This window comes from Prinia subflava, chromosome 1, assembly GCF_021018805.1.
Source record: "Prinia subflava isolate CZ2003 ecotype Zambia chromosome 1, Cam_Psub_1.2, whole genome shotgun sequence".
NCBI lineage: Eukaryota > Metazoa > Chordata > Aves > Passeriformes > Cisticolidae > Prinia > Prinia subflava.
Window position 1 is genome coordinate 153328695 of NC_086247.1, and position 24075 is coordinate 153352769.

Here is a 24075-nt window from a genome sequence, read left to right on the forward strand (position 1 = left end):
TTTTGGGAATGCTGTGGGTGAGGGAGTGCCCAGAGACCCCCTCATGCCCTGGGCTGAGCCCAGCGTGGGCAGCAGGGAATGGGGGATCCTGCCCCACTCAGGTGAGTCCCCACAGGCAGAGCTCCTCCAGCCCTGGATCCAACAGCAGCAGGACCTGGAGCTGCTGCAGGGCTGGAGCCAGGCTGGGAGGGCTGGGAATGTTCCCCTGGAGAGGAGAAGGCTCCAGGGAGAGCTCAGAGCCCCTGGCAGGGCCTGAAGGGGCTCCAGGAGAGCTGCAGAGGGACTGGGGACAAGGGATGGGGGGCACAGGACACAGGGAATGGCTCCCACTGCCAGAGGGCAGGGCTGGGTGGGAGATTGGGAAGGGATTCCTGGCTGGGAGGGTGGGGAGGGGCTGGGCTGGGATTCCCAGAGCAGCTGTGGCTGCCCCTGGATCCCTGGCAGTGCCCAAGGCCAGGCTGGATGACCCTGGGGCAGAGGGAGGTGTCCCTGCCCATCCAAGGGATGGCACTGGGGGGGATTTGAGGTGCCCCCAATCCAGCCGGAGCCGTCCCGGGGTTTGACGCTGCTGAGGGTGGTCGGATCCCCGCAGCTCGGCCGGGGCTGGGGATGGGGTGGGGCCGGGGCTGCTCCTGCTGGCGGAGCTGGGGTGAGATTAGGGAGTGAATTTATTGCTGTTCTCAGAGTCCTGGTGCCTCAGAGCCGGCCGGAGGGCGGGGTTAGGCCGGGCTCTGGGGCTGCCTCAGTGTCCTCACTTCAATCCAAGATGTCCTTAGGATAAAAGGGAATTACCTGCAAGCCCTTCTGCCTGCTCCAGAACATTCCCTGTCCCTCCTGCCTGTGCGGCTGGGAGGGGTTTGCATCCTCATCCGAGTAATCGGATCCTGCTGGGGATGGGAGAGGCGAGCGTGGGGTTAGCTCAGCACCACTGGCCGGGGGAGCGGAGCGGGCACGGGCACGGGCACGGGCACGGGCACCTCCTTTATCCATCCCAAAAACCCCCTGAACCTCCCGTGTCCTGCCTCGGGTACCAGCTCCACCCCGGCTGCCTGAAAAGCGGCGTTTTTGTCTTCTGGCCCCTTTAAAGCCCAGAACGCACCTGGGGGCTCGTGGAGAGTCTGAGCTCCCGCTGTTCCCTCGCTGCTGTTTCCCCCCGTGCCTTTCTCACGGGAACTTCCCCGCCGAGGCTTTGGAGGGCCGGGGGCTCCTCCTCTCCCTCCGCAGCTTTTACAGGCACGAGTCCAAGGCTGGCCCCGGCGCCCACCCCCGGATAATCCCCCCGAGTCCCGGCAGGGAGGGACAGACAAGGCTGCCAGGCAGCTCCGGGTGACCCGACAAGGGCTGGGCCGTGCCGGGTCTGTGCCGGGGCCGTGCCGGGGCCGTGCCGGGGCCGTGCCGGGGCCGTGCCGGGGCCGTGCCGGGGCCGTGCCGGGTCTGTGCCGGGTCTGTGCCGGGGCCGTGCCGGGTCTGTGCCGGGGCCGTGCCGGGGCAGTGCCGGGGCCGTGCCGGGGCCGTGCCGGGGCCGTGCCGGGGCCGTGCCGGGTCTGTGCCAGGGCCGTGCCAGGGCCGTGCCGGGTCTGTGCCGGGGCCGTGCCGGGTCTGTGCCGGGGCAGTGCCGGGTCTGTGCCGGGGCCGTGCCGGGGCAGTGCCGGGTCTGTGCCGGGGCCGTGCCGGGGCCGTGCCGGGTCTGTGCCGGGGCCGTGCCGGGTCTGTGCCGGGGCCGTGCCGGGGCCGTGCCGGGTCTGTGCCGGGTCTGTGCCGGGGCAGTGCCGGGTCTGTGCCGGGGCCGTGCCGGGGCAGTGCCGGGTCTGTGCCGGGGCCGTGCCGGGGCCGTGCCGGGGCCGTGCCGGGTCTGTGCCGGGTCTGTGCCGGGGCCGTGCCGGGTCTGTGCCGGGTCTGTGCCGGGTCTGTGCCGGGGCCGTGCCGGGGCAGTGCCGGGGCCGTGCCAGGGCCGTGCCAGGGCCGTGCCGGGGCCGTGCCGGGGCCGTGCCGGGTCTGTGCCGGGGCCGTGCCAGGGCCGTGCCGGGGCCAGCACTGCCCGGTGTTCTCCACGAACACTGTCCCCCTCCGTCTGCAGCAGCTCCCGCCCGGCCTGTGCTGGGAATTTTCCCTTCACAGGAGCCCCAGGGCACTGCCGGGTCACAGCACGGGGACCCTTCCAGCAGCCCTCGGGATGTCACCTGGAGGCTGCAAAGGGAAACTGAGGCCTGATTAGCGGGAACTTTTCCCCCCAAATCCCTCATTTTTTGTCTTTTTAAGCTGCAGTGTGATAAAAACAACGCGGTGTCCATCAGAGCGTGCAGCCCTCCGGGTGTGCTCCCAGAATTCCAGCCCTGGGATGGAGCTGTGGTCCCCATGTGCCAGCACCAAGGGTTCCCACCCAGCTCCGTGTCACTGACCCGACAAAGACCTGGAGCCACTTCCAGGCACAGCCTAGCGGGGCCTGAGGGACATCTCCTCCCTAAGCTCTGCTCCGGGAGCTGCTGGGGAGCTCCAGAGCCCCCAGGATCCATTCCATGGAATTCCCTTGCTCCTTCTCGGTGCCAGACCAGGATGTTGCGGTCCCGCTGGGCCGGAGCCGGGCTCTGCCCGCGGGGGATGCTCCGGGTGGATTTCGGTGCCCTGCAGGTTCTGTCTGCTGCTCCAGGTCTGGGCTCCCTCCTGCAGAGGTGCCAGAGCCCTGGGCTGCTTAAACCTGACCTGCCGGGAGGGACCAGGTTCGTGTTCACCCCTCCGGGCTTAGCCCGGCCCTTCCCGAGCCCTTTTCCTTCATTTCGGGGGATGGAGCTGGGACTTCTCTCCTTGTCGTGACGGTGAAGCAGCCGCCTCGGCTCACCCGTGCTCCCGGCAGTCAGGAATGCAAAGCCCGGGAGGTAAAAAGCTTTTCTGAAGGGCCTTTAGTGCCCTCTTGGCAAAATCGCAAGTACTAAAGCGGCTTCTCCAGGCGGGGAGGAGGAGGGTGTGGGAGCAGAGCTGGCGCTCGCCGTGACCCACCCCGGTCAGGGACAGCTTCATTTGTCACCCGTGCAGCCTGTGCGTGTTCACAGGCACAAAAGGTGTCGGGCACAGCTGGCAGTGTGCGCTGTCCTTGGATGCAGGGCTCCATCCTTGGATTCAGGGCTCCATCCTTGGATTCAGGGCTCCATCCTTGGATGCAGGGCTCCATCCTTGGGATGCAGGGCTCCATCCTTGGATGCAGGGCTCCATCCTTGGGATGCAGGGCTCCATCCTTGGATGCAGGGCTCCATCCTTGGATGCAGGGCTCCATCCTTGGATGCAGGGCTCCATCCCTGGATGCAGCTCCCTGCTGGCTCCTCTCCCCAAAGCTCAGCCTCGCTTTACTCAGGGTTGTCCTTGCTCTTTGCAGCTCAGAGCTGTGACAGGCGATTATTAAACCTCTCCCACCTTTTCCCTGTGCAGCCCCAGGGGAATGTGGCTCGGGAATGGCTGGGAGAGCAGAGCCAGGGGCTCTGCCCCTCCAGCAGAGCCAGAGGCTGCTCGGACACAGGACTCTGCCCCTGCCTGGGCCAGCTCTGCCTCTGCAGACCCAAATGCACCAGCCCAGTGCAGGTCAGGAAGGGTTTTTGGGAAGATCCCGGCTCCAGCACCACAGGACATGCAGAGGTTTTGGGTCTGTGTATTTCTGTGCCTCCTGCATCCCTCCCCAAACTGCTCCTGCAATCCCAAACAGGGCTCCTGCCTCGAGGGCGTTGAATTACGGTGATTTCAGGATCAGCCTGGCGTGTGTCTCATGCGGGGAGGGGGAGTCTCTTCCCTGCAGGGAGGGTTGGATGCTGTGGGCTGCGCACGGAGGAGGCTGAAGGTCGATGCGGCGGCGGCTCCTCCAGGGATCGGTGTCGCATCGGGACTCGTCACCTCGGAGCCAGCCCGGGTGGTGCCAGCCCCAATCAAGGACAAAGCCGTCCCTAAAATCCCGCCTGGCTGAGCTGGGCTCAGCCCTGGGCTCAGCTCAGCATCCAGGGTGGTGTGAGACAGGGAGGGGTTCACGTGTCCGAGGGGAGCCGTGCCTGAACCGGGGCACGGAACACCAACCTCAGTCCTGGCTCTTTGTTTCAATTCTTCATTTTCTTTGCACTTTTCCAATAGTTGTTAATGAAAGAAATATGGGTAAAAGGTGATTTAAGCCTCTCCCGGCTGAAGGGGGAGGCAAAGGCAGCCCAGGGAGGAACAGGAGCTGGGGAGGTGCTGGCCCGGCCCATCCTGCCCCTGCCATCACCCCTGGTGACCAGCACGGGACACTGGAACACAGGATTCCCGAGGAATCCCTGGTGCTCAGCTGATGGCAGGAGCTGGGAGGGTGGGGATCCAAGCCCAGCCTGTGCCTGCCCCAGTCCTTTGTCTGTCTGTCCATCCCCACGGGATCCTGGATCACAATCCAGCCTGGCACCTGCAGCCAGCGGTGCCCCGAGGGAGGAGGAGGAAGGTGGGGCTGCCCCACAGCCCTGGGAGCTGCCAGCTGGGATGAGGGACTGAGCTGAGCACTGGCAGGAGCGTGGGGCAGGACTGGGGGAGCAAAGCCCCTCCCTGGGGTTTTGGGGATCCCAAGGCAGGGCAGGATCCACGGGCAAACCCCACTCCCAGTGCTGAACTGAGCAGGGAAGGGGTTTGGGATGAGATCCCTCCCCAGATCGCTGCACGGATGGACAGGGCTCACGGATCTGCCCTGGAAAGGCCCCAAATGGTGGCTGCAAATCCCAGACTTTTAAATCATTTTTAATATTCTGAGTAATTCCCCCAGGAATACCCAGACTTGGCAGCAGCAGCTGGTTCTTCCCAAGCGAGGGAGCTGGTGCTGGATTTCTCCTTTGAGACAGAAGAGCCATCGCTGTCCATCTGTCTGTCTGTCAATCCTGTCTGTCCTTCTGTCCTGCCATCCCTCGTCCAGCCCTCTGCTGCTGGCACAGCCCAGTCCAAGGCAGGTTTGTGGGGACGTGCTGGGATCAGCTCTGACCCCGTGCTGTGCTCGGCTGCTCCTGGATTGGGGCACAGAGGTGGAATTGGGGCACCAAGGCTCGGCCCCCCCGGATGTCCCGGGCAGTGGGAAGGGAATTGGAATTGCTCTGGAATTGTCCCACGGGATGTTCCTGCCTGTGCACAGCCCCCGCTGCCCCCGTGAGCGCTGCCCCAGCAGGGTGAGGCCCTCGCTGCTCCCTGCCCGCCCAGGCTGGAGCTGCAGGAGCAGGGATGGATGTGGGGCCTGTGTGGGAGCTGGGGGCTCCTGCCATGCACAGGGGCCCTGCAGGGAATGTCCTGGCCTTGTCCCCTGGGCGGGGGGGATGCCAACACCCTCTTGTCCCCAGCACAGGCCTGGTGGGGCTCTGAACCCTGGGGTGACACTGGCTGGAGCCCCCGGGATGTCACTACCCTGAGGGGACAACGGTGAGGGTGGGAGGGATCCCTCAGGATGGGGAGCACCTCTGGGTGAGGTGCCTGTGGCTGCCATGGGACACACAACCCTCTGGAGAGGAGCTGCTGCTCCGGGGCAGTGTCCCGAGGGCTGGCAGAGCCTCTGGCCATGGAGGTGTCCCAGATGTGACCCTGGGTGGCTCCAGGCCTGGAACAGGCGGTCCCGGGGGTCCCTGCCAGCCCCACCAGCTTCCTGCCCCTGGAGCTGCTGTGGGTGCTGGAAGCTTCCATGGCTGCTGCCCTGCCCGGGCTCCATCCCAGCACCGTCCCCGTTCCCGGATCCCACCCTGATCCCACTTGGGCTGCCGGGCAGGGATGGGCACCAGGACCCCCCAACCCGGGGACCCCCCTGCCTCTTCCTGAGCCTGTCCCAGCGGTCATGGCCGTGTCCCCCCGTCCATCCTGGCGGCCCCTGGGCCGTGTCCCCCCGTCCATCCTGGCAGCCCCTGGGCCGTGTCCCCCCGTCCATCCTGGCGGCCCCTCGGCCGGTCCCCTTGGAAACGCAGCCAGCCCCGGAAGCCTGGGGAATACTAAGCAGGTGCAGCCCCTTCAATCCCCCTTTGAGAGGGACAGAGCGGGGCTTGTTCCCGGCCAGGAGCCCAGCCAGGAGCCGGGGGAGAGGGGACCCCACTGCCGGCGCTCCCCCAGCCCAGCCCTGCACCCACAGCCCCTGGCAGGGGGATACCGGGGTCAGGCCAAGCCGGTGGGGGTCCCACGTAGGGGGGGCACAGAAATGGGGTCCCCAAGGAGGCCCCGGCACTGCCAAGCATCCTGCACTGGCATGGGTGGTGTGGGGTACAGAGTATGGGGTGTCTGGTGTGGGACATCCAACGTAGGATGCAGGATTTGGGATGTGGGATGCAGGATTTGGGATTTGGGATGTGGGATGCGGGATTTGGGATGTGGGATGCAGGGTGTCCGATGCAGGATGTGGAATGCCCGATGTGGGATGCAGGTTGTGGAGCAGCCATGACGGACACATTCCCGCGCTGCAGGTGGAGGTGTCCAAGGACACACGGTGACCTTGGGAAGCCTCGGCCGGCCGGGAGCCGGTGCCGGCCGCGGGGGATGAGGTGTCCATGGAGCCCGCGGTGCTCCATGGCGGGGACGGCCGAGGAGCAGCCGCTCTCCCCCGGGCGGGTCCGGGCGGAGTCCCCAGAGCAGCCCCGGTGTCCCCGGGTGCTGCCCAGCTCCTCCAGCGCCCTGCGGAGGGGGATCTGGCCCGGGGGTCCCGGGTGGCCTCTGCCGTCGGAGCCGGCCCCGTCCGCGCCCTTCTCCTCTCCCGGCTCTTCCCGGCTCCATCCGGGCGCTGCCCCCGGCGCTGGGCCGGGGCTGGAGCTGCCCCTGCCCGCAGCGCTGTCCGCCGGGGGGAGCAGCCCGCGGTGCCCGGGGGCACAGGGCACGGCTGGCAGAGGCCCTGCTGGCAGCCGGACCAGTCTGGCACCGGCAGGCGATGCCAGGGCCGTGGGCGCCCGGGCGGGGGCGAGGGGGCTCCGAGCCGAGCCTGGGGTCCCTGCCTGGGGGGCAGAGCGGCCACAGCCCCGCCCTGCGCCGGTGCCCCGGGGCTGTGCGGGGCGGGGATGTGGGGCAGCTCTGGGGTCCCCCGCCCCCGCTGAGGGCTGGGAGGGGACCCCGGTGCTGCTGCAGGGGGTCCCGCCCCGGTCTGGGCTTTGGGGGGTCAGAGAGGGTCACCGGCGCTGGGGGACTCCGGGTTCCCCCCGCTGCTGGGGGTGCCAGGACGTGTCCCCGGTGCCCTCCAGGAATGCCAATGCGGGGGGTGCCGGGATGTGTCCCCTGGTGTCCCCCCAGGGACAGTGGCGCCAGGATGTGCCCTCTGTGTCTCCTGCCCCAGGGATGCTGGGGCCAGGATGTGTCCCCCGGGGTCCCTCCCCGAGGATGGCGATGCTGGGAGCTACCGGGGGTGTCCCCCCCCATTCTGGGGGTGCCGAAATGTGCCCCGGTGCCCCCTCAGAGGATACCCATGCCGGGGTGTCGGGGTGTGTCCCCCGCTGCTGGGGGGTGTCGGGGTGTGTCCCCCGGTGTCCCCTCCGGGGATGCCGAGGCCGGGGGTCCCGGGGTGTGTCCTCCCCGATGTCGGGGGTCCCGGGGTGCGCCCCCCGGCGCTGCCCGCGGGGTGCCGGGGGGGTGCCGTGCCCGTGCCCGGAGCCGCCGCCGCGTCCGCGGTCCCGCCCCCGCCGCCCGGCCCGGCCCCCCGGCTCGGCGCGGCTCCGCTCGGCTCGGCGCGGCTCGCTCGGAGCGGGGCGGGCGGAGCCGCTGCCGGTGCCGGCCCCGTGGCGGAGCCGGGGTCCCTCCATGCCGCCATGGCCCCCCGCGCCCCCCGCGCCCCCCGCGCCCTGGCCCTGCTGCTGGCGATCGGCGCCCTCGGTGCGTACCGGGACCGGGCACACGCGGGGTGGGCGCGGGGGGGCGGATCCGGGGCGGGGGGGATCCCCCGGGTGGGGAGCGGGGGGGCTGCGGTCCGGGCGGGGGCTGCGGGCTGGGGGATCCCCTCGGCGGGGCTGGATCCCGTGGCCGGGGGCTGCAGCCCGGGGGAAGGTGGATCCTCCCGGGCGGGGGTCGGATCCCATTGGGGGGGTGACGGTGTTGATCCTGTTGCCGAGGCTGGATCCCCTTTCGGGGGGGGGGCATCTGCAGGAGCCAGGGAAGGGCTGGATCTCCCTGCAGGGCGGGCGGGATCCCCTTGCCGGGGCCGGATCCCCTGCGTGGGGCTGGATCCCCTTGGAGGAAGGGCTGGACCCGCTTGCCAGGGCCGGATCCCTGGTGGGGCTGGATCCCCTCGCAGGGAGGGCGGGACCCCCCTGCCGGGGCCGGATCCCTTGCGGCAGGGGCTGGATCCCCGTGTGTGCAGTGGGAGCATCCGCAGGAGCCAGGGAAGGGCTGGAGCCCCTTGCGGGAGGGACCGGATTCCCTTGCAGGGGCTGGATCCTCTCGGGGTTCTGGGGTGCACTGGCAGGAACCGGGGGGTTGGATCCCCCTGGAATGGGGGCTGGATTCCATTGCAGGGGGAGCTGGATACCCTTGGAAAGGGGCTGGATACCCTTGCAGGGAGCTGGATCCTGTTGCAGGGGCTGGATCCCCTTGCAGGGGCGGGAGCTGGTTCTGTGTACGGGGAGCACGAACCGGAGGAGGGCTGGAGCCCGCGGTGGGGAGGGCTGGAGCCCGCGGTGGGGAGGGCTGGCCCCGCGGTGTACCCGGGTGGGTTTGCAGCAGGCAGCGAGGGCCGGTCCCCTCGGCAGGGCTGGATTCCATTGCAGAGGGGCTGATCCCGCCGCAGGGGCTGGATCCCGCGGTGTGGAGCGGCGGCAGCCGCAGCAGTCAGAGGGGCTGGATCCCCCTGCAAAGAGAGACGGAGCCGTGGGGCGGGGAGGGGGGGCTGGAGCCCCTCACAGGGACCTGGAGCCACCACAGGGACCTGGAGCCCCTCACAGGGACCTGGAGCCCGTTGTGTGAATGTTTACTCACAAGAACCACAGAAGGGCCGGATCTGTTTGGGGGGGCCTGGAACCCCTCATGGGGGGCTGATTTCTTTGGGGGAGGGCCGGCTCCCCTTGCAGCAGGGCTGGATCCATTTAGGGGAGGACTGGATCCCTTTGCAGGGGGATGGATCCCCGTGAAGGGCAGCTGAGGGGGCAGGGCCGGGGCAGCTTTGGGTTGGGGGGCTGTGCTGAGGGGGGGTATCACAGAGCTGGGTGTGGGGGCACCCGCAGAGCTGGGGGTTCTGTGGGGGTCACCCCATCATTCCCCGGGAGAGGCTCAAGGATTCGGGGTGCAGCCCCCGGTTCCTTGTCGTGGTGGGTGCGGGGTGGAGCAGCTGGGGACCTGTTGGACCCCCCCGGCTGCCATGTCGTCCCAGGGGTGCGGGGGCACCTCTGACACCTCTTTCTGTCCTTGCCCCCCCCAGCATCCGCGTGGCCCCCCCAAAACTCCAGCGCTGGCGAGGGGAGAGCCTGGCAGGGCTCGTTGGAGAGCAGCCCCCCGAAATGGGACCTGGCGAGTGGAGACCCCCCGGGGGGACCCAGCAACACCACGAGCGCCGGGGGGGCGGCGGCAGGGCCGCAGCTAGAGCCCCCCGGGGGCGGCACGGCCACCACGGAGCCGTCGGCCGTGCCCGAGGGGTGCCCGGGGTGCGCCGGGGAGGGCGAGGCCAGCGCCGTGCCCCCCCGAGCCGTGACCTGGCCCGGGGACGGGGGCACGGTGCCGGTGGCCCTGGGCAGCCCCGAGGAGCCGGGCAGCGGTGACCGGCCCACGCCGGCGTCCCCGGCCGGCCCGGGGGGCTTCGGGGGGCTCCCGGCCGCCCTGCCGAGCCCCCCCGGCCCCCAGCTCGCCACCGACTCCGCCGAATCCGACGTGCTGCTGGCGGCCGGGGGCTCGGCAGCCCCGCGGAGCCCCGCGCTGGGCGAGCCCAGCCCCGCGCCCGCCGCCGGGGGGGACTCGGGGGCTGCCCCGGAGCTCTGGGCCGCCGCCTCCAGCCCGGCCCCGGCGCAGGGGGCCCGCGGCTGGACCGACCTGACGTGGCTGCAGGAGCCCGTCACCGCCGCCACGGGCCCGGCCGAGCCCGCGGCCGACAGGACGGGCTCGGAGATCATCGACGTCGACTACTACGACCTGTTCGAGGGGGGCGAGGGACTGGGGGGCTTCCCCGGGGGCGGCCGGGGCGCGGCCGGCTCGGCGCGGCGGCGGGAGCCCGAGGGGGCGGCCACGCCCTGGGCCCTCCACGAGCTCTACGACGACTTCACGCCCTTCGACGACGCCGATTTCTACCCCACCACCTCCTTCTACGCCGACGGGGACGACGAGGACGAGCTGGAGGACGAGGAGGAAGAGGAGGAGGAGGAAGACGGGGGGCTGGAGGACGAGAACGGCTACCGGCCGCCCGCCTCGGCCGTGCCCGGCGCCGCGCCCGCCCCGCAGGACCCCCGGCCCACCGGGCACCGCGCCGCGGCCCCGCCGCCGCCAGGGCTGCCCGGGGCCGGCCCCACGGCCTGGCCGCGGCCGGGGGAGCGGGGCCCGCCCGAGAACGGCTCCGAGTGCCGGAGCGGGTACGTGCGGCACAACAGCTCCTGCCGCTCCCTCTGCGACCTCGTCCCCAGCTACTGCCACAACGGCGGCCAGTGCTACCTGGTGGAGAGCCACGGCGCCTTCTGCCGGTAAGGGACGGGCCCCGGCGGGCTGGGCGTGTGGGGGCCTGCCATCCCGGGCTTCTCCATCCCCTGCACCCCATCCCGGGGTTCTCTATCCCCTGCATCCCATCCCGGGGTTTTCCATCCCCTGCACCCTATCCCTGGGCTCACCATCTCCTGCACCCCATCCTGGGGCTCTCCATCCCCTGCACTCCATCCCAGGGTTCTCCATCCCCTGCACTCCATCCCGGGGTTCTCCATCCCCTGCACTCCATCCCAGGGTTCTCCATCCCCTGCACTCCATCCCTGGGTTCACCATCCCCTGCACCCCATCCCGGGGCTCTCTATCCCCTGCACTCCATCCCCAGGCTCTCCATCCCCTTACCCCATGCCCAGTCTTTCCATGCCCTGCAACCCATCCCCAGATTCTCCACTCCCATGTGTCTCATTCCCAATTCTTCCATCCCTTGTGCACCCCCACTCCCAGTCTCTCCATACTCCCTGTACCCCATCCCTGGGCTCCTCATACCCCTGCACTCCATCCCTGGGCTCTCCACCACCCATGCACCATCCCAGTGCTTCCGTCTCCCTGCAACCCATTCCTGGCATCTCCATCCCTTTCTTGCCATTCCTGCTCTGTTCACCCCCTCATTCCTTGGCTCTCCATTCCCTCTATCCCATCCCTGGGCTCTCCATCCTCCTGGCCATCCCTCCATCCGTTGTGTACCCCACTCCCCATCTCTCATCCTCCCTGCACCCCATCCTTGGACTCTCCATCTCCCTGCACTCCACTCCCAGTCCCTCCATCCTCCGTGCACCTCATTCCTGGCTCTCCACTCTCTCTGTGCCATCCCTGGGCTCACCATCCCCCCGACACCGCCTTCCCACCCTCCCCATCCTTTGTCCCTTCCATTCGGAACCTTTCCATCCCCTGTCCCCCCCCGTGCCCCGGCGCGGTGCCCCCATCCCGCCGGGATGCAGGGGGCTTTCCCTGCCCCCCGAGCGGCGGCTGGGCAGGAATTAGGTCAGGGCCGCGCAGCCGAGGCCCGGGGCGGCCGCGCTAATCGGCCCCGGCAGATTGCGCCCGGGAGGCGCTGCCGGCCGCGCCGCACGCACCGGGACGCGCCCCGCGCCTGGCACCGAGCCCGCCCGCTGGGGGACACGGGGGACCCCTCCCTGTCCCCACCGCCGCTGTGCGGGGCTCCAGCGCCGTCTGGGACACCCCGACCCGCTGCCCGCGTCCCCCGGTGTCCCCACCTCGCTCTGTGTCCCCCCCTCGGGGGCCGCTCATGCCACCCCCTCAGACACCCGCAATGCCCCCAGGTACAAACACCGCGTCCCCCGGGGCTGCTCTGCGGGGCGGGGGCAGTCTGGGGGCGGGGATCTCGTTTTGGGGCGGGGGCGTGTTTTGGGGCGGGGGGCGCGTTTTGGGGCGGGGGGCGCTTCTGACCGCGTCCCCCGGCAGGTGCAACACGCAGGACTACACGTGGCACAAGGGCACACGCTGCGAGTCCATCGTCACCGACTTCCAGGTGATGTGCGTGGCCGTGGGCTCGGCCGCGCTGGTGGTGCTGCTGCTCTTCATGCTCACCGTGTTCTTCGCCAAGAAGCTCTACCTGCTCAAGACGGAGAACAGCAAACTGCGCAAGACCAAGTGAGTGTCGAGGACACCCCGGGCTGGCCCCGGACACCCCGGGCCTCGCCGGTGCCGGCCCGTGCTTTGGGCGCCACCGGGACCCCTGGTGCCCGTGGGTGGGAAGGCTGCCGGAGGCGGGAGGCGTGGATGTGGCTCCTGCTCCACGGTTAATCCCTTTAAGCTGCTCCTGACCGGCACCAGTTAATCTGCTTCGCTGGGAGCTGGGGACACCGGCTGGGCTGCCATCGGGGGCGGCCCGGCTGGGGACACGGCTGGGGGTGACAGGGAAGGCTTCGGGGTCACGCCCGCGCCCCAGCCGCTGCTGCCCAGCTCCTGGAGCAGGGAGGAGGGAGCCTTCCAAGCCCGGTCCCTAATGAGCTGTTAATTAGTGTTTGGAAATGCCAAGTGTAATTAGCAGGGAAGCTCCGTGCCAGCTCCCGGGTCTCCCTCTCCAGCCCTGCCCCGGGCTGCCCTTCCCGCTCTCCTGCCCTGAGCCCAGCTACCCCCAAAACCCCAGAGCTGGGGACACCGAGCCCCCCAAAATGTCACACTGGGCTCGTTTGGCCCCAACTCAAACCCTGTGGACATTTAGTCCCCAAACCCCCAGAGTTCAGGACATTTAAGACCTCCATTCCTGGCTCTATACTAAGTCCCCAAGCCCCCGAGACTTGGAGGCTTTTAGCTCCCCAAACCCTCAGAGCTGGGGGTAATAAAACCCCACACCCCCAGAGCAGGGAAGATTTATCCCTCCAAACCCCTTGGATCTGGGGGTATTTAGCCCAGACATCCATCCCTGGGGACATTTACCCCCCCTAAACCCAGGGTCACCCCAAAACGCGGCGGGGGCTGCGTGGGGGCCCTGCTCTCACCCTGCTCTCCTGACCCCCGCAGATACCGCACCCCGTCCGAGCTGCACAACGACAACTTCTCCCTCTCCACCATCGCCGAGGGCTCCCACCCGAACGTAAGGAGCTGTGTGGCACCGCCCCCGTCCCGCGTTCTGTCCCCTCCTTGTCCCTCTGTCTGGTAACCTCTGCCCCCTCCATGATCCCAGCGCTGCCCTCCTGTCCCCATCCTGCCACGGTCACAACTCGTCCCCTCGCGGCGGGTCCCCAATGACCTGAACCGCACCTAGGCCAGGCTGGGGATCGGTGTCACCCTTCTGTCCCTTCCCCGTGCCCTCTGCCTGTGTGGCTCCCCGGGGAGCCAGCACCCCGAGTTCCCGATGGCTTTGGCTGTGTGTGGGTGGCAGGGGTGGCTGTGCCGGAGTTTTCAGGGGGGGGACAGCGGATGCTCCCTGGCTGTGGCCTCGCCGGGCAGGAGCAGCGGATGGCTGGAGGCTGACACTCTCCGGGATGCACGGCCGGCCTCCCGGGGCTGCCCTTCCACCCTCCTGTCTTTCGGAACAGAGAGAAGCGAAGGGCTTTGCGGAGCCGGAGGAGGAGCGTAGGTCCCTTTAGCCTTTCCCCACCCACGGCCGGTGTTCCCCGTCTTCCGACCGCCTTTAGCAGCCGTAGCGTCGGCGCGGCCCGGCCGCCCCGGCAGGAGGCTCCGGGGCCGGCTCCCTGCCCGCTGCCCAGAGGAGGAACCGCGGGATGAGCTCGGTGCCTCGCCGGGCTCTGACACACCCTGGTCCCCTCCGGATGTGGAGGGTTGGGCACGCGGTGCCTGGGACGCAGCACTCCGAGGATGAGGAGGGGTCAGAAGGGTCAACGCCCCCGGGAAGGGGCTTTGGGGATCCCGCAGCGATGGAACCAGTGGCACCAGCTCCGGACTGGCCGGACGTCCCTGCCCAGGAGAAGGAGAATCCTTCCTGTCCCTGTGTGACGCCGGGCCCGGGGTGTCCCCGTCCGTCTGCCGCTCTTCGCGGGGCACCGGGAGCGCCAGGCCCGGGCTCACCCGGCGGGACCGTGCGGGCACAGCCGCACCCGGCGGCGCAGCCCGGCCCCGGTGCGGAGGAGCCGCTCCCGCCGTGGGTGCGGGCCGGCGGCGGGCACAGCCCGGCCCTGCGCGGGGCTCCGGCCGTGCGCTGAGGAACCGCAATAAACCCAGCCCTCGGGCCTCCTGCCGAGCCGGGAGTGGCTGATTGTCGCGGGGGCGAGGAGTGCGCCGGGCGGGGGCAGAAATGGGGCGGGAGCGGCGGGCGGGATGGCCGGGGGATGTGCCGTGGCTGGCACGGGCTCCTGCGGCTGGCACCGCTCGTGGGCGCTGCTGGCGCCGGGGGCCGCAGCGCCCCGGGGTGGGGAGGCCGTGCTGGGGGACGGCGGCACCGCGGGGAGGTCGCACCCTGTCCCCGCGCCGGCAGCACCGCGGTCCCCCCGTGCCCCATCTGCGCCGGGGGGGGACGTTTGTCCCCTCCAGTGGCTCTCTGCAAGGGGTCAGCGGGACAGCGGTGCCCTCAGCGAGCCTCTCCCCATCGCGGCCCTGCCCTGACCCCCGTCTCTCCCGCAGGACGACCCCAGCGCTCCCCACAAGCTGCAGGACTCGCTGAAATCCTGCCTGAAGGACGAGGAGCCGTTCAACATCCACAACTCGACGTCGCCCAAGCACGACGGCGGCAAAGGGGAGCAGGACGCGGGGGAGCTGAACTGCCTCCAGAACAACCTGACGTGAGCGGCGGGCCCGGGCCAGCCCGCCCGCAGCCGCCGCCCCCGCCGCCTCCCTCCCCGCTCCGTGGCATGCTTTGGTGTGTTTTGTACAGAGGAAAACAAAAGTTCCAGTAATAATTGGGCCGTGTCGTGTGGGGGTGTTTGGTTCGTGCTCCGTGTTTCTCGCTTGGGTTCGTTCCGCGCTGTGATTTCTAAACCTTTGCCGTCCCGCAACTGACTTTTTTTGTACTTTTGCCCCACTTTTTTTGAAATACAGGTAAAAACAACAAAAAAGGAGGGAAAAAAAAAAAAAAAAAGGAAGATCTTGAAATTAATAAACCTTTTTTTTTTTTTAAGTTAAGCCTCTTGCCGGTGCCTGCAATCTCCCGACATGGACATTCACGTCTCCCGGCAGGGATTCAGTCCCTGCTTTCACAGGGTCCCATCTGAGAGTCACCCAGGGGTGGTGGGTGCCTGGTCCCCCTTGTCCCCCTCTCCAGGCACCCTCCTGCCTCTGCCAGGCCAGGGGTGCACACCCTGCCACTCTGGACACGCCTGGGCGCGGATGGGACACCCCGGGGTATGTGGTGGAGGTGCCTGGGCTGCTCCAGGGTTTGCTCCATCCCCGTCCCTGTCCCCACGATGGGTGTCCCCAAACAGCGTGGCTGCACACGGGGTGACAGCTCCCAGCCACCCCTGCTCCAGCAGTGTCCTTCAGCGGAGCTGCCCAGGGTGTTGGGATTTGGGGTGAAACGCCCCAGGGCTATCACACCACAGCTCCCAGTTTCCATCTGTGTGGGGAAGAACGGGTGCCACTGTCCCAGTGGCAAAGCCAGGCTGGCCCTGTCGCCAGCCCGGAGCAGGGATCTGTCCCCGGGGAGCCCCAGCACGCCCAGCACCCTCCTCTCTGCCCGCGGCCCCGTCTTGCTTCCAGCAGGAACCGATTTCTTCTGGGGATGGAGTCACCACGAGCCAGCCCTCCGGGTTCCTGCGAGAGAGGACACGAAGCATTAATCACCACAGGATGGGATGCCCGGCACGCCGGGGATGCAGCCGGCGCTGTCCCGGGACGGGTGGAGCCCCAGCCATGGCTCCGCGGGATCGGATGTTCCCGATGTGCTCAGTAATTGATCCTGGGCTCGCTCGGGGACATTAAAAGCTGAGGGGTGGTGGCGGGAGCCGGCACTCGATCTCGGCAGTGGATCTCGGCAGTGGATCCCGGCAGTGGATCCCGGCAGTGGATCCCGGCAGTCGAGCCAGGCGCTCAGGCCAGGCGCTCACCGGCACCGGTGGGGTTTGGTCTTTGCCATTCTCCTGCCAGCACGGAGCTCTGGGACAGGTAAAACCACGGATAAAGCACTGGGAATGTGGATGCGGCAATAAGAAGGGTGGGATGCAGTGAGACCCGGAGGGGTGGGGCAGCCGAGGAGTGAGTCCAGCCGGGGCTGTGTGGTGGGATCTGGAACCATCTGCTCCTCACTGGGATGGGATCCTCCCTCACGGTGCCTGGGGGTCCCTGCAGGCAGACACCCTGGAGAGACACTGGCCATGGTGTCACCCTGCAGGAGAGGCTGGCACGGCACACTGGGGACAGTGACACCATGGAGCTGAGGGTGACACGGCACAGCCCTTCCATCCCCCCACCATGGGCGGTGTCACTGTGCAGGTGAGGCTGGCACTGTCCCCCCACCATGGGCGGTGTCACTGTGCAGGTGAGGCTGGCACTGTCCCCCCACCATGGGCGGTGTCACTGTGCAGGTGAGGCTGGCACTGTCCCCCCACCATGGGCAGTGTCACTGTGCAGGTGAGGCTGGCACTGTCCCCCCTCCATGGGTGGTGTCACTGCAGGTGAGGCTGGCACAGCACATCGTGCACAGTGTCACCGTGGAGCTGAGGGTGACATGGCACATACCCGCAGCCCTGGCACAGCCCATCCATCCTGGACCTGCCGTGGCTCCACACAGAGGTGCCCACCTTGGAGTGGTGCCCACATTCCCTCAGCCGTTTCTGTCCCTTCCAAGAAGCCCAGCGTGGCCAGGGTGGGACTGTCCCCTCTGCTCCTCGGCCCAGGCCCTGTCCTGGAGCCCTGAGGGATGACCCACAGAGGAGTCCTGGATCCAGGAGCCATCCTCGGCCTCAGCCGCTCCCCCGTGGGCTGCAGGGACTTACCGGATTCAGGACAGGACTGCCTCACCAGGGTTTGAGCAGGTTTAAGGCTGCTCCTGCTCGTGCCCAGGTTGGGAGCGATGGGGGTTTGTCCCCCGTGCTCCTGCTCTGGGGGATTGCTCTGACCCCATCTCTCCCCCGCGGCTGTTCCCGCCCCTCGGGCCCCACTCACCTCCGGCACGCTCCCGTTCCCCGGGCAGGCACGGCCCCGGTCCCGCCGCGCTCCCGCCGGCCGTGGGCGCGCAGCCCCGGCTGCTCCGGGCTCGGCGCCCCGAGCTGTGCTCCCTTCCCCGGCGGTACCAGCCCGGCCCCGGGCTCCCAGCCCTCCGCCCTTCCCCGGGCAGGGAGGAGCGAGCTTTGGAGGGACGGCCGGGGTCACCCCAGGGCTCCCTGGTCAGACACGGGAGAGGGCGAGGAGCCGGCGCCCAGCGCGGCGCCCGGAGCCGATTTCACGGGCCCTGCAGAGGAATTTGCCTCCCAGCCAGCAAAGCAGCACATGGGCTTTAATCACAGGCCTAATCGCTGGGACGCAGAAAGGCCGGAGAGCTATTAAATTTCAATGCTTGGTTGGTTTGCTGGGAAGGGAGACAGCCCATTGTGGCCAGCAAGGGCTGGCACGGGATGCAGGAAGGGAGCTGGCATCGGCACTGGGCCTGTCCTCTCCCCTCTCTCCTCTTTTCTCTCGCAGACACATAACAGGATTAGAGCCACGACCCCGAGACAAGGAGCCTTTCTTCCCTTGACAAGCTCCGGCTGCCTGAAACAAAATATCCGGAGCCGGGATTCATTGGGCTCCCAATTCACCAAACGAGGCCAAATCCACCAGCCCAGGGTTCCAATTCACCAACCAAGAGTCCACATTCACCAGCCAAGAGTCCACATTCACCAGCCAAGAGTCCACATTCACCAACCAAGGGTCCACATTCATGGTCTGGTCCACATTCATGGTCTGGGTCCACACTCATGGTCTGAGTCCACACTCAGCAGCTGAGAGCCCCGATCTCTGGCTGAGTCCCGATTCAGCATCCAGAAGTCCCAGCTCACCCACCAAACCTTGTTTCACCGACCAAGGGTCCTGATCCCCTGGGTGGGCGCTGCTCAGGAGCCCCCAGGGCTGGAGGAGGAGGTGGCAGCAGCTCAGCCTTCCCCGTCAGCCCCCACCAGCCCCAAACTGTGCTCAAAGCAGGACGCTGCTCTGTTGGGATTACAGGCTGCTCTGTCCCTCCCTCAGGTGCCTCAGATGGCAGCGCCATGTCTGTCCCTTGTCCCCTTCTACACACCTCTGAGGACATTTCCTTGCCTGAGGGCTGGCCCCACACCCCTTCCTTTGCAGGAATCTTTGGAAGAGGCGGCGGCTGTGTCCCTCCCCTTGCTTGGTGCTCCTGTCCCACACCTTCCACCACGGCACGGTCAGTTCATCAGTGGTTCCAGTTGCACACAGCTACAGTGGTTGGATGGATCCCACCCTTGCTGTCCCACCTCCAGCTCCCGAGGGAAGGAGGGTCAGGCTTGAGGAACCATTCCCAGACCCTTCTGGACCATCCCTGGAGCAGCTCTGCTTACCCCAGCACAGGAGCAGTGTGTGGTGAACCCCGGGATGCTTCCCAGTGAGCCGGGGGTTTGGGAGGGGACACGTCCTGTGGGTGACTGTGGGGAGCTCCTGGGAGCCCCCCTGGTGCCATCCCGGTGTTCCCAGCACTGCTGGTGCCTCCTGGCTGGGAGGAGCCCGTGGCTGGTGTTTGTGTAGCCAGAAGGCACCGGGATCCCAGTATTTAGTGCTGGGAAATCCCAATTACTCCATTACTGCCAGCTGGAGCAGGGAGCGAGTCCAGTACTGAACTGACTCCGCGTTGGATTTAAGGAGAGGAGGAAAGCGAAATCCTCTTAGCTTGGGGAACTGTGGGATGCCCAGGGTGGGAACGGCGAGCTGGGCATGCGCCCGCCGACGCCAGCGTGGGCTGGGACGGCTCCCGTGTGTCACTGCCGTCCCTGGGCTGGCTGGGGCCACTGGGAGAGGGACAGAGCCGGCAGCCAGCACCAGGGACTGCCTGGGACACAAAGGCAGCAGGAAAAGTGGCCGAGGCCGAGCGTGGAGCGCCAAGCTCTAACCCCACACGGAGGGACGAGGGAGAAAAGGGAGGAGGAAAGACGAGGGACGCCGAGACGTTTGGAGGAGAGGGGAGTGGGGTCTGGTGGGAGGCAGGTTTAGAAGTGAAAGGAGTTAAGGAAACTGGCGGCACTTCAAAGGAATGCTGCAAACAGCACACACAGGAGCCATCCCAATAGGAAACGTAGCAGGAACCAGGCTGGCCACATCACAGGCTCCTCACTGACCTCAGGCTCGAGAAAAAAGGTTTATGGGAAGTGGGAACTAGGTCAGATTACTAAGGACAGTTACAAGGGGAGCGCGAGCATGTGGGGAGACATCAGAAAGGCCGAATTGAGATGGAAATAGGGAGGAATCATTAGGGAGAAGAAGAAAAAGCAGGAGGAGAACAAGCAAGGGAGCGTTGGTCTGGACCCAGGGAAGGAGGAAGGCGGCTGGCAAAGGAGGCTGGGAATTCAATGGGATCACCGGCTGCTTTTAAAAGCTTTTAAAACCCCCAGCCTTCAGAGGTGCCAAGTGCCAGCAGATGCCCACCACAATAATGAGGTGCTGTACTGCCACCGAGAGAGTGGTGACTGCAAAAGTGGGAATACTAAACAGCACACCCAGACTGCTTCCCACTTTCACAACCTCATCCTGGGGTGCTTAGAGAACCAGTTAAAGCCACCTGAGAGCTGTTTGGTAGGAACCAGTTAAAGGTTAAAACCACCTGAGAGCTGTTTGGGAGCACAGGGGGTGGCTGGGGGTTTGCAGGAGCCCATCCAGTCTGGGGCATGTCATGTAAGGAAAGATGGAAGCCATGGGAGAAAGTCCAGGAGAAGCAAGAAGAGAGATCCAGGAAAGAGTGGTGGGCAGTGGGGAGAACTGGAAACCCATGGAGACACGGGAACAGTGTCTGAAAGACTCCACAGCTCCCTGACAGGAGGGGACAGCCGGGGGCTCGGGGCTCGGGCTCTGCTCCCAGGAACAGGGACAGGAGGAGAGGGAATGGCCTCAGGCTGGGCCAGGGGAGGGGCAGGCTGGATAATGGGAATATTTCTTCATGGAAAGGACTGTCCAGCACTGGCACAGCTGCTCAGAGAAGCTGTGGCTGCCCCTGGATCCCTGGAAGTGTCCAAGGCCAGGCTGGGTGGGGCTTGGAGCAACCTGGAATAATGGAAGGTGTCCCCAAAATGACTCTTCCCACCCAACCCTCTCCAGAACTCAGTGACTCAATCTATGTATGCAATTTGCATCTATTAAAGGAATCTGGAGCCACCCTGCAGGAGCACCCAGGAGTCTCCATCACCTTTTGCTGGGAGCTGCAAAAATGCAGTGTGAAAATGCAGCTCTGGTGTCAGAGCTGAGAATTTCACATGGAGGCAAGAGACGGCAGATGGGACAATGAGGAGCACGGAGGAGCAGTGAGACAACACTGGCTGCCAGGCAGACAGGGCCACTCAGACTCGGTGGGGTTTTGTGGGAAAAAGGAGATTTCGGGAAGGGTTTGGGAGAAATGGCAGAGATTCTTGTGCAGCTTCCAAACTCCAGCTCTGCGTGGTGATCCAGGTGTGGGTGGAGGAGGGGATCTCCGCAGGTGTCTTTGTCCTCAGGCTGCTGAAATGTTGTACACGGGATGGGTGGGAAGGGGAGAAAGGAAAAAAGGAGCTGTGGGGGAGCTCTGTGGGCCAGAGCTGGGAGGGGGGATGGAAGTGCTGCAAAGCCTGCAGGAAAAGCAGGGTGGGGCAAAGCGAGGAGAAGGAGTGGTGCAGGGGCAAGGAGAGAGGGATGGGGAGGCACAGAGGGTGTGGCAGAGGGCAGTGGCTTTAAGGAGATGAACCCTGGGGTCTGGGAGAGGGGACAGCGCTTTCCTGCTGGCTGTGATCCCACTTGGCTCTCAGCCATCCTCAGCCCCACTTTGCCCATCCTCAGGATCTCGGTGCTTCCCTGCTGAGGAACTTCGTGCTAGGACAGCTTTGCTGCCAGATCCCTGCTGGAATCAGCACGTTTCCCAGGGATTCTCCAGCCTCTTTTGGAAAAGGCCTGGAGATCCCTCGTGGGGAGCCAGTGGCATTTTGTTTTGAAATGGTCACATGAATTTCAAAGGTGAGCTGAAAATTGAATCCAAATGGGTCTGGCTTTCCCCCTGCTCTGTGAAGGGGGAAATTCAGTGAATTACTCAGTGAATTATTCCCCACAGCCACGGGCAATCAGCAGAAGAGGCACGGATAAACCCAGCAGAGGATGCCCGGGTGACACGGGGATACGGAGCGGGAATAAAGGGGGGCTGGGAAGAAATACCAAGCCAGGGTGTGGAGTCGTGGCTGCCGAGGGTTTCTGGGAGCAGGTTGGACAAACATCTGCCAGGGAAGGTTGAGGCTGAGCGGATTTCGCTGGCAGCAGGTGTTGCTTCATCTGAGCGACCTCTCCGGGCCCCTCCGGCCTCATGCTCAGTGATCCTGCTGTTCTTCCATCACAAATGTCAGCCCAGCTCTTCCCTCCCTCTGCCAGAGCGTGCGGAGCAGGTTTATCAGCTCAGTCCTCATCATTTTTCCCAACATTTTTCACAGTTGTTCCTTTCACCAGAGATACATTTGTTTATAAGGATGCAAGCAAGCAAAAAGTAAGATGTAAGATGGGGAAAAATAAACATCAGTTTCCTCTATTTTTCTTGTATTTTCTAGTTGTATCAGTCTCCCACGAATTCTTCCAGCACAAGGAATACCTCGAGGTGAGAATAACTCCATCCTGAAGATTTGGCCTCAGGCAAACAGTAGAAGGAGAAGGTAAAGGATGGAGATGGGGAACTGATCCTGCTCCGTGGTTTTGTTGGAGCCTTTTAAAGGCAGCTCAGGTGCACCAGCCATTTTACCATGCCTTCAGAATCTAAATCCGTATTTATTTTCCTTGCCTCATCCTTTGTGTTTTGGCCCTGCAGTCCAACCCAAATTGTTCCCTGATCTGCAGCCTCGGAATCACAGAGCAGAGTCTTTGTAAATACCTGGAAATTCACTGGCAGCACTCTTCCCAACCCTGCCAGGCCAAAGGAGAGGGGAAGGTCCAGAAGAGACTGCTTTTCCCTGAGTTTTCCTAGAGAAAAGGTCTCAGGGCAGGCATGAGGGCTGGAGACACCGGGAGCATCCCAGCCTGTCCCACCGGGTCCCTTGTCACAGGGAGGGGCCTCTGCCTTAGCGACTCTTTTCAAACTGCGGCTCTTGCATTTCTTCAGAGAAACTCGGCACCTGGCTCAGCTCATCCATTATTCCTTCCAGCTGCTCTTTGCCGCGGCAGGGCGGGCATTGAGGAGGTGGAATTTATCCCGGAACGTGTCCCATTCTTTTCTTCCCTGGCCATTGACGCGGCCAACATCTGCTCCCGTTAACCCTCGCTGGCCCCACAACTCTGGTGATCCTTTATGACTCCAGAGCCCTTGGCATTGTGTCAGCGACAGCCGAGGTGTCCCGAGAGAAAAAAACCCTCCTTTTGCTGGGGTGGGATGGGATTTGTGCACTAAAATCCATCCTGGATAGCTCAGCAATAACCAACAATCACAGGAGGTAAATCAAAGTGTTCTCTCCCTAAAAATCATTTTCCTCACACTCACGTCATGAAACCTGGTGGGTTCAGCTCCCCTTCCCTGCCAGGCTCTTGGGAATCGCCTCAAACACTGCAAGATTAATTGGTTTTATTTGTTCTGCTGTGGTTTTTTCCTGCTTTTGGGTATGAACTGCTTTTCACCCACTGCTCTGCCACAGGGGCTTCATTGGAAGCAGCGTGGATACCTATGGATCCCATATGGCTCCTCTGGGAAACAGCTCCATGATAAATACTGGAAATAGGCACGGAGCAGATGGGAGGGAAGGGGCACCAGTTTTAACAGCAAAGCCCTCACTGCCTTCGCACGGTAACAAGTCCTGGGACGTGGGAAGGAATATATTAGGAAAGACAAGAGGTGTTTTGAGAGACGCAGCTGCACTTTGCATGCGGTTCTGGTCCCCCTCCCGCTCCGGAGAGAAAAAGAGAGGATTTTACGTTTCATTTACAAGGCATTCCGGGCTCTGCGGCTCCAAAGGAGCCGGGGGGAAGTGCCACAGGCAGGGAAACGTGACGGTGCACACAGAAGGTGTCTGAAGGGCGGCTCCGCTCGCATCGCAATGCAGCCGGGTGGGGACTCCTCCGGGAGCTCCTCTGGAACTCCTCCGGGAGCTCCTCCGGGGCCTCCCCGGGCTCGGTGAGCCCCTGTGCCGGCACAGGGGCCTCTACAGGCGAGCCCCGTAACCCAGGGGCCGGGATGGAGCCCGGGCTCTCCGCAGGGCTCGGGAAGGAGCCCGGGCTCTTCGCAGGGCTCGGGAAGGAGCCCGGGCTCTTCGCAGGGCTCGGAAAGGAGCCCGGGCTCTTCGCAGGGCCCGGGAAGGAGCCGGGTTCTCCGCAGGGCTGCGGGGAAGGAGCCCGGGCTCTCCGCAGGGCTCGGGAAGGAGCTGGGCTCTCCGCAGGGCTGCGGGGAAGGAGCCCGGGCTCTCCGCAGGGCTGCGGGGAAGGAGCCGGGAAGGAGCACGGGCCCGGGAAGGAGCCGAGCTCTCCGCAGGGCTGCCGGGGGAATCCGGCCCTGGGCTGCTCCCTGCTCCCCCGGTCCAGAGAGGGCTCCCAGCTCCCGGGCAGCCGGGAGAACAAAAGCAAAGCGGTCTGGGCTGTCAAAGGAGATTCCAGGCGCAGCTTTTCCAGGGCTGAAGGTTCCGGAGGGAAAGGAGGGAGGCAGCTCCTTTCGGCACGGGCGGGTTCGGAGTGCACCGGGACCGCGGGGCCCCGGCGTGCCCCGAGCGCTCCGAGCGGGACGGGGGTCACAGTAACACACACTGAACACGGGGAACGGGGCAGGAGAAGGGCCGCAGTGCCTCAGCCAAATCCTCACACAGCCCGCCCTTCCTACAAGGATCGCCCTGCGGGAAGGCGAGGGAGCACAAGAGCAGACACCTCCGTGTTCCCACAGCGCTTTTCCCAGGAATCTGCAGCTCAGGGGCTTCCCCAGATGGC

At 65.6% G+C, this 24075-nt stretch overlaps 1 protein-coding gene and 1 long non-coding RNA gene across 3 annotated transcripts; one reads left to right on the top strand and one right to left on the bottom strand.

The window, feature by feature from the left end:
• Positions 1–7114: 7114 nt before the first annotated feature.
• Positions 7115–15043, top strand: CSPG5 (chondroitin sulfate proteoglycan 5). Of its 2 annotated transcripts, none has more exons than XM_063418110.1 (5): positions 7115–7812; positions 9350–10595; positions 12034–12222; positions 13096–13168; positions 14656–15043. In XM_063418110.1, exons 1-5 carry the CDS (start codon positions 7296–7298, stop codon positions 14815–14817), a joined length of 2187 nt encoding a protein of 728 aa, XP_063274180.1. In that variant the 5' UTR covers positions 7115–7295; the 3' UTR covers positions 14818–15043. The 2 variants fall into 2 exon arrangements, with proteins under 2 accessions (XP_063274180.1, XP_063274188.1); XM_063418118.1 differs by lacking the exon at positions 14656–15043 and adding an exon at positions 13614–13752.
• A 74-nt stretch (positions 15044–15117) lies between these two features.
• LOC134561269 (uncharacterized) lies at positions 15118–17556 on the bottom strand. Its single transcript, XR_010082887.1, has 2 exons — positions 17131–17556; positions 15118–15780 (listed from the first exon to the last, which is right to left on the bottom strand). It is a non-coding gene; the product is annotated as an uncharacterized LOC134561269 (long non-coding RNA).
• Between the last annotated feature and the right edge of the window lie 6519 nt (positions 17557–24075).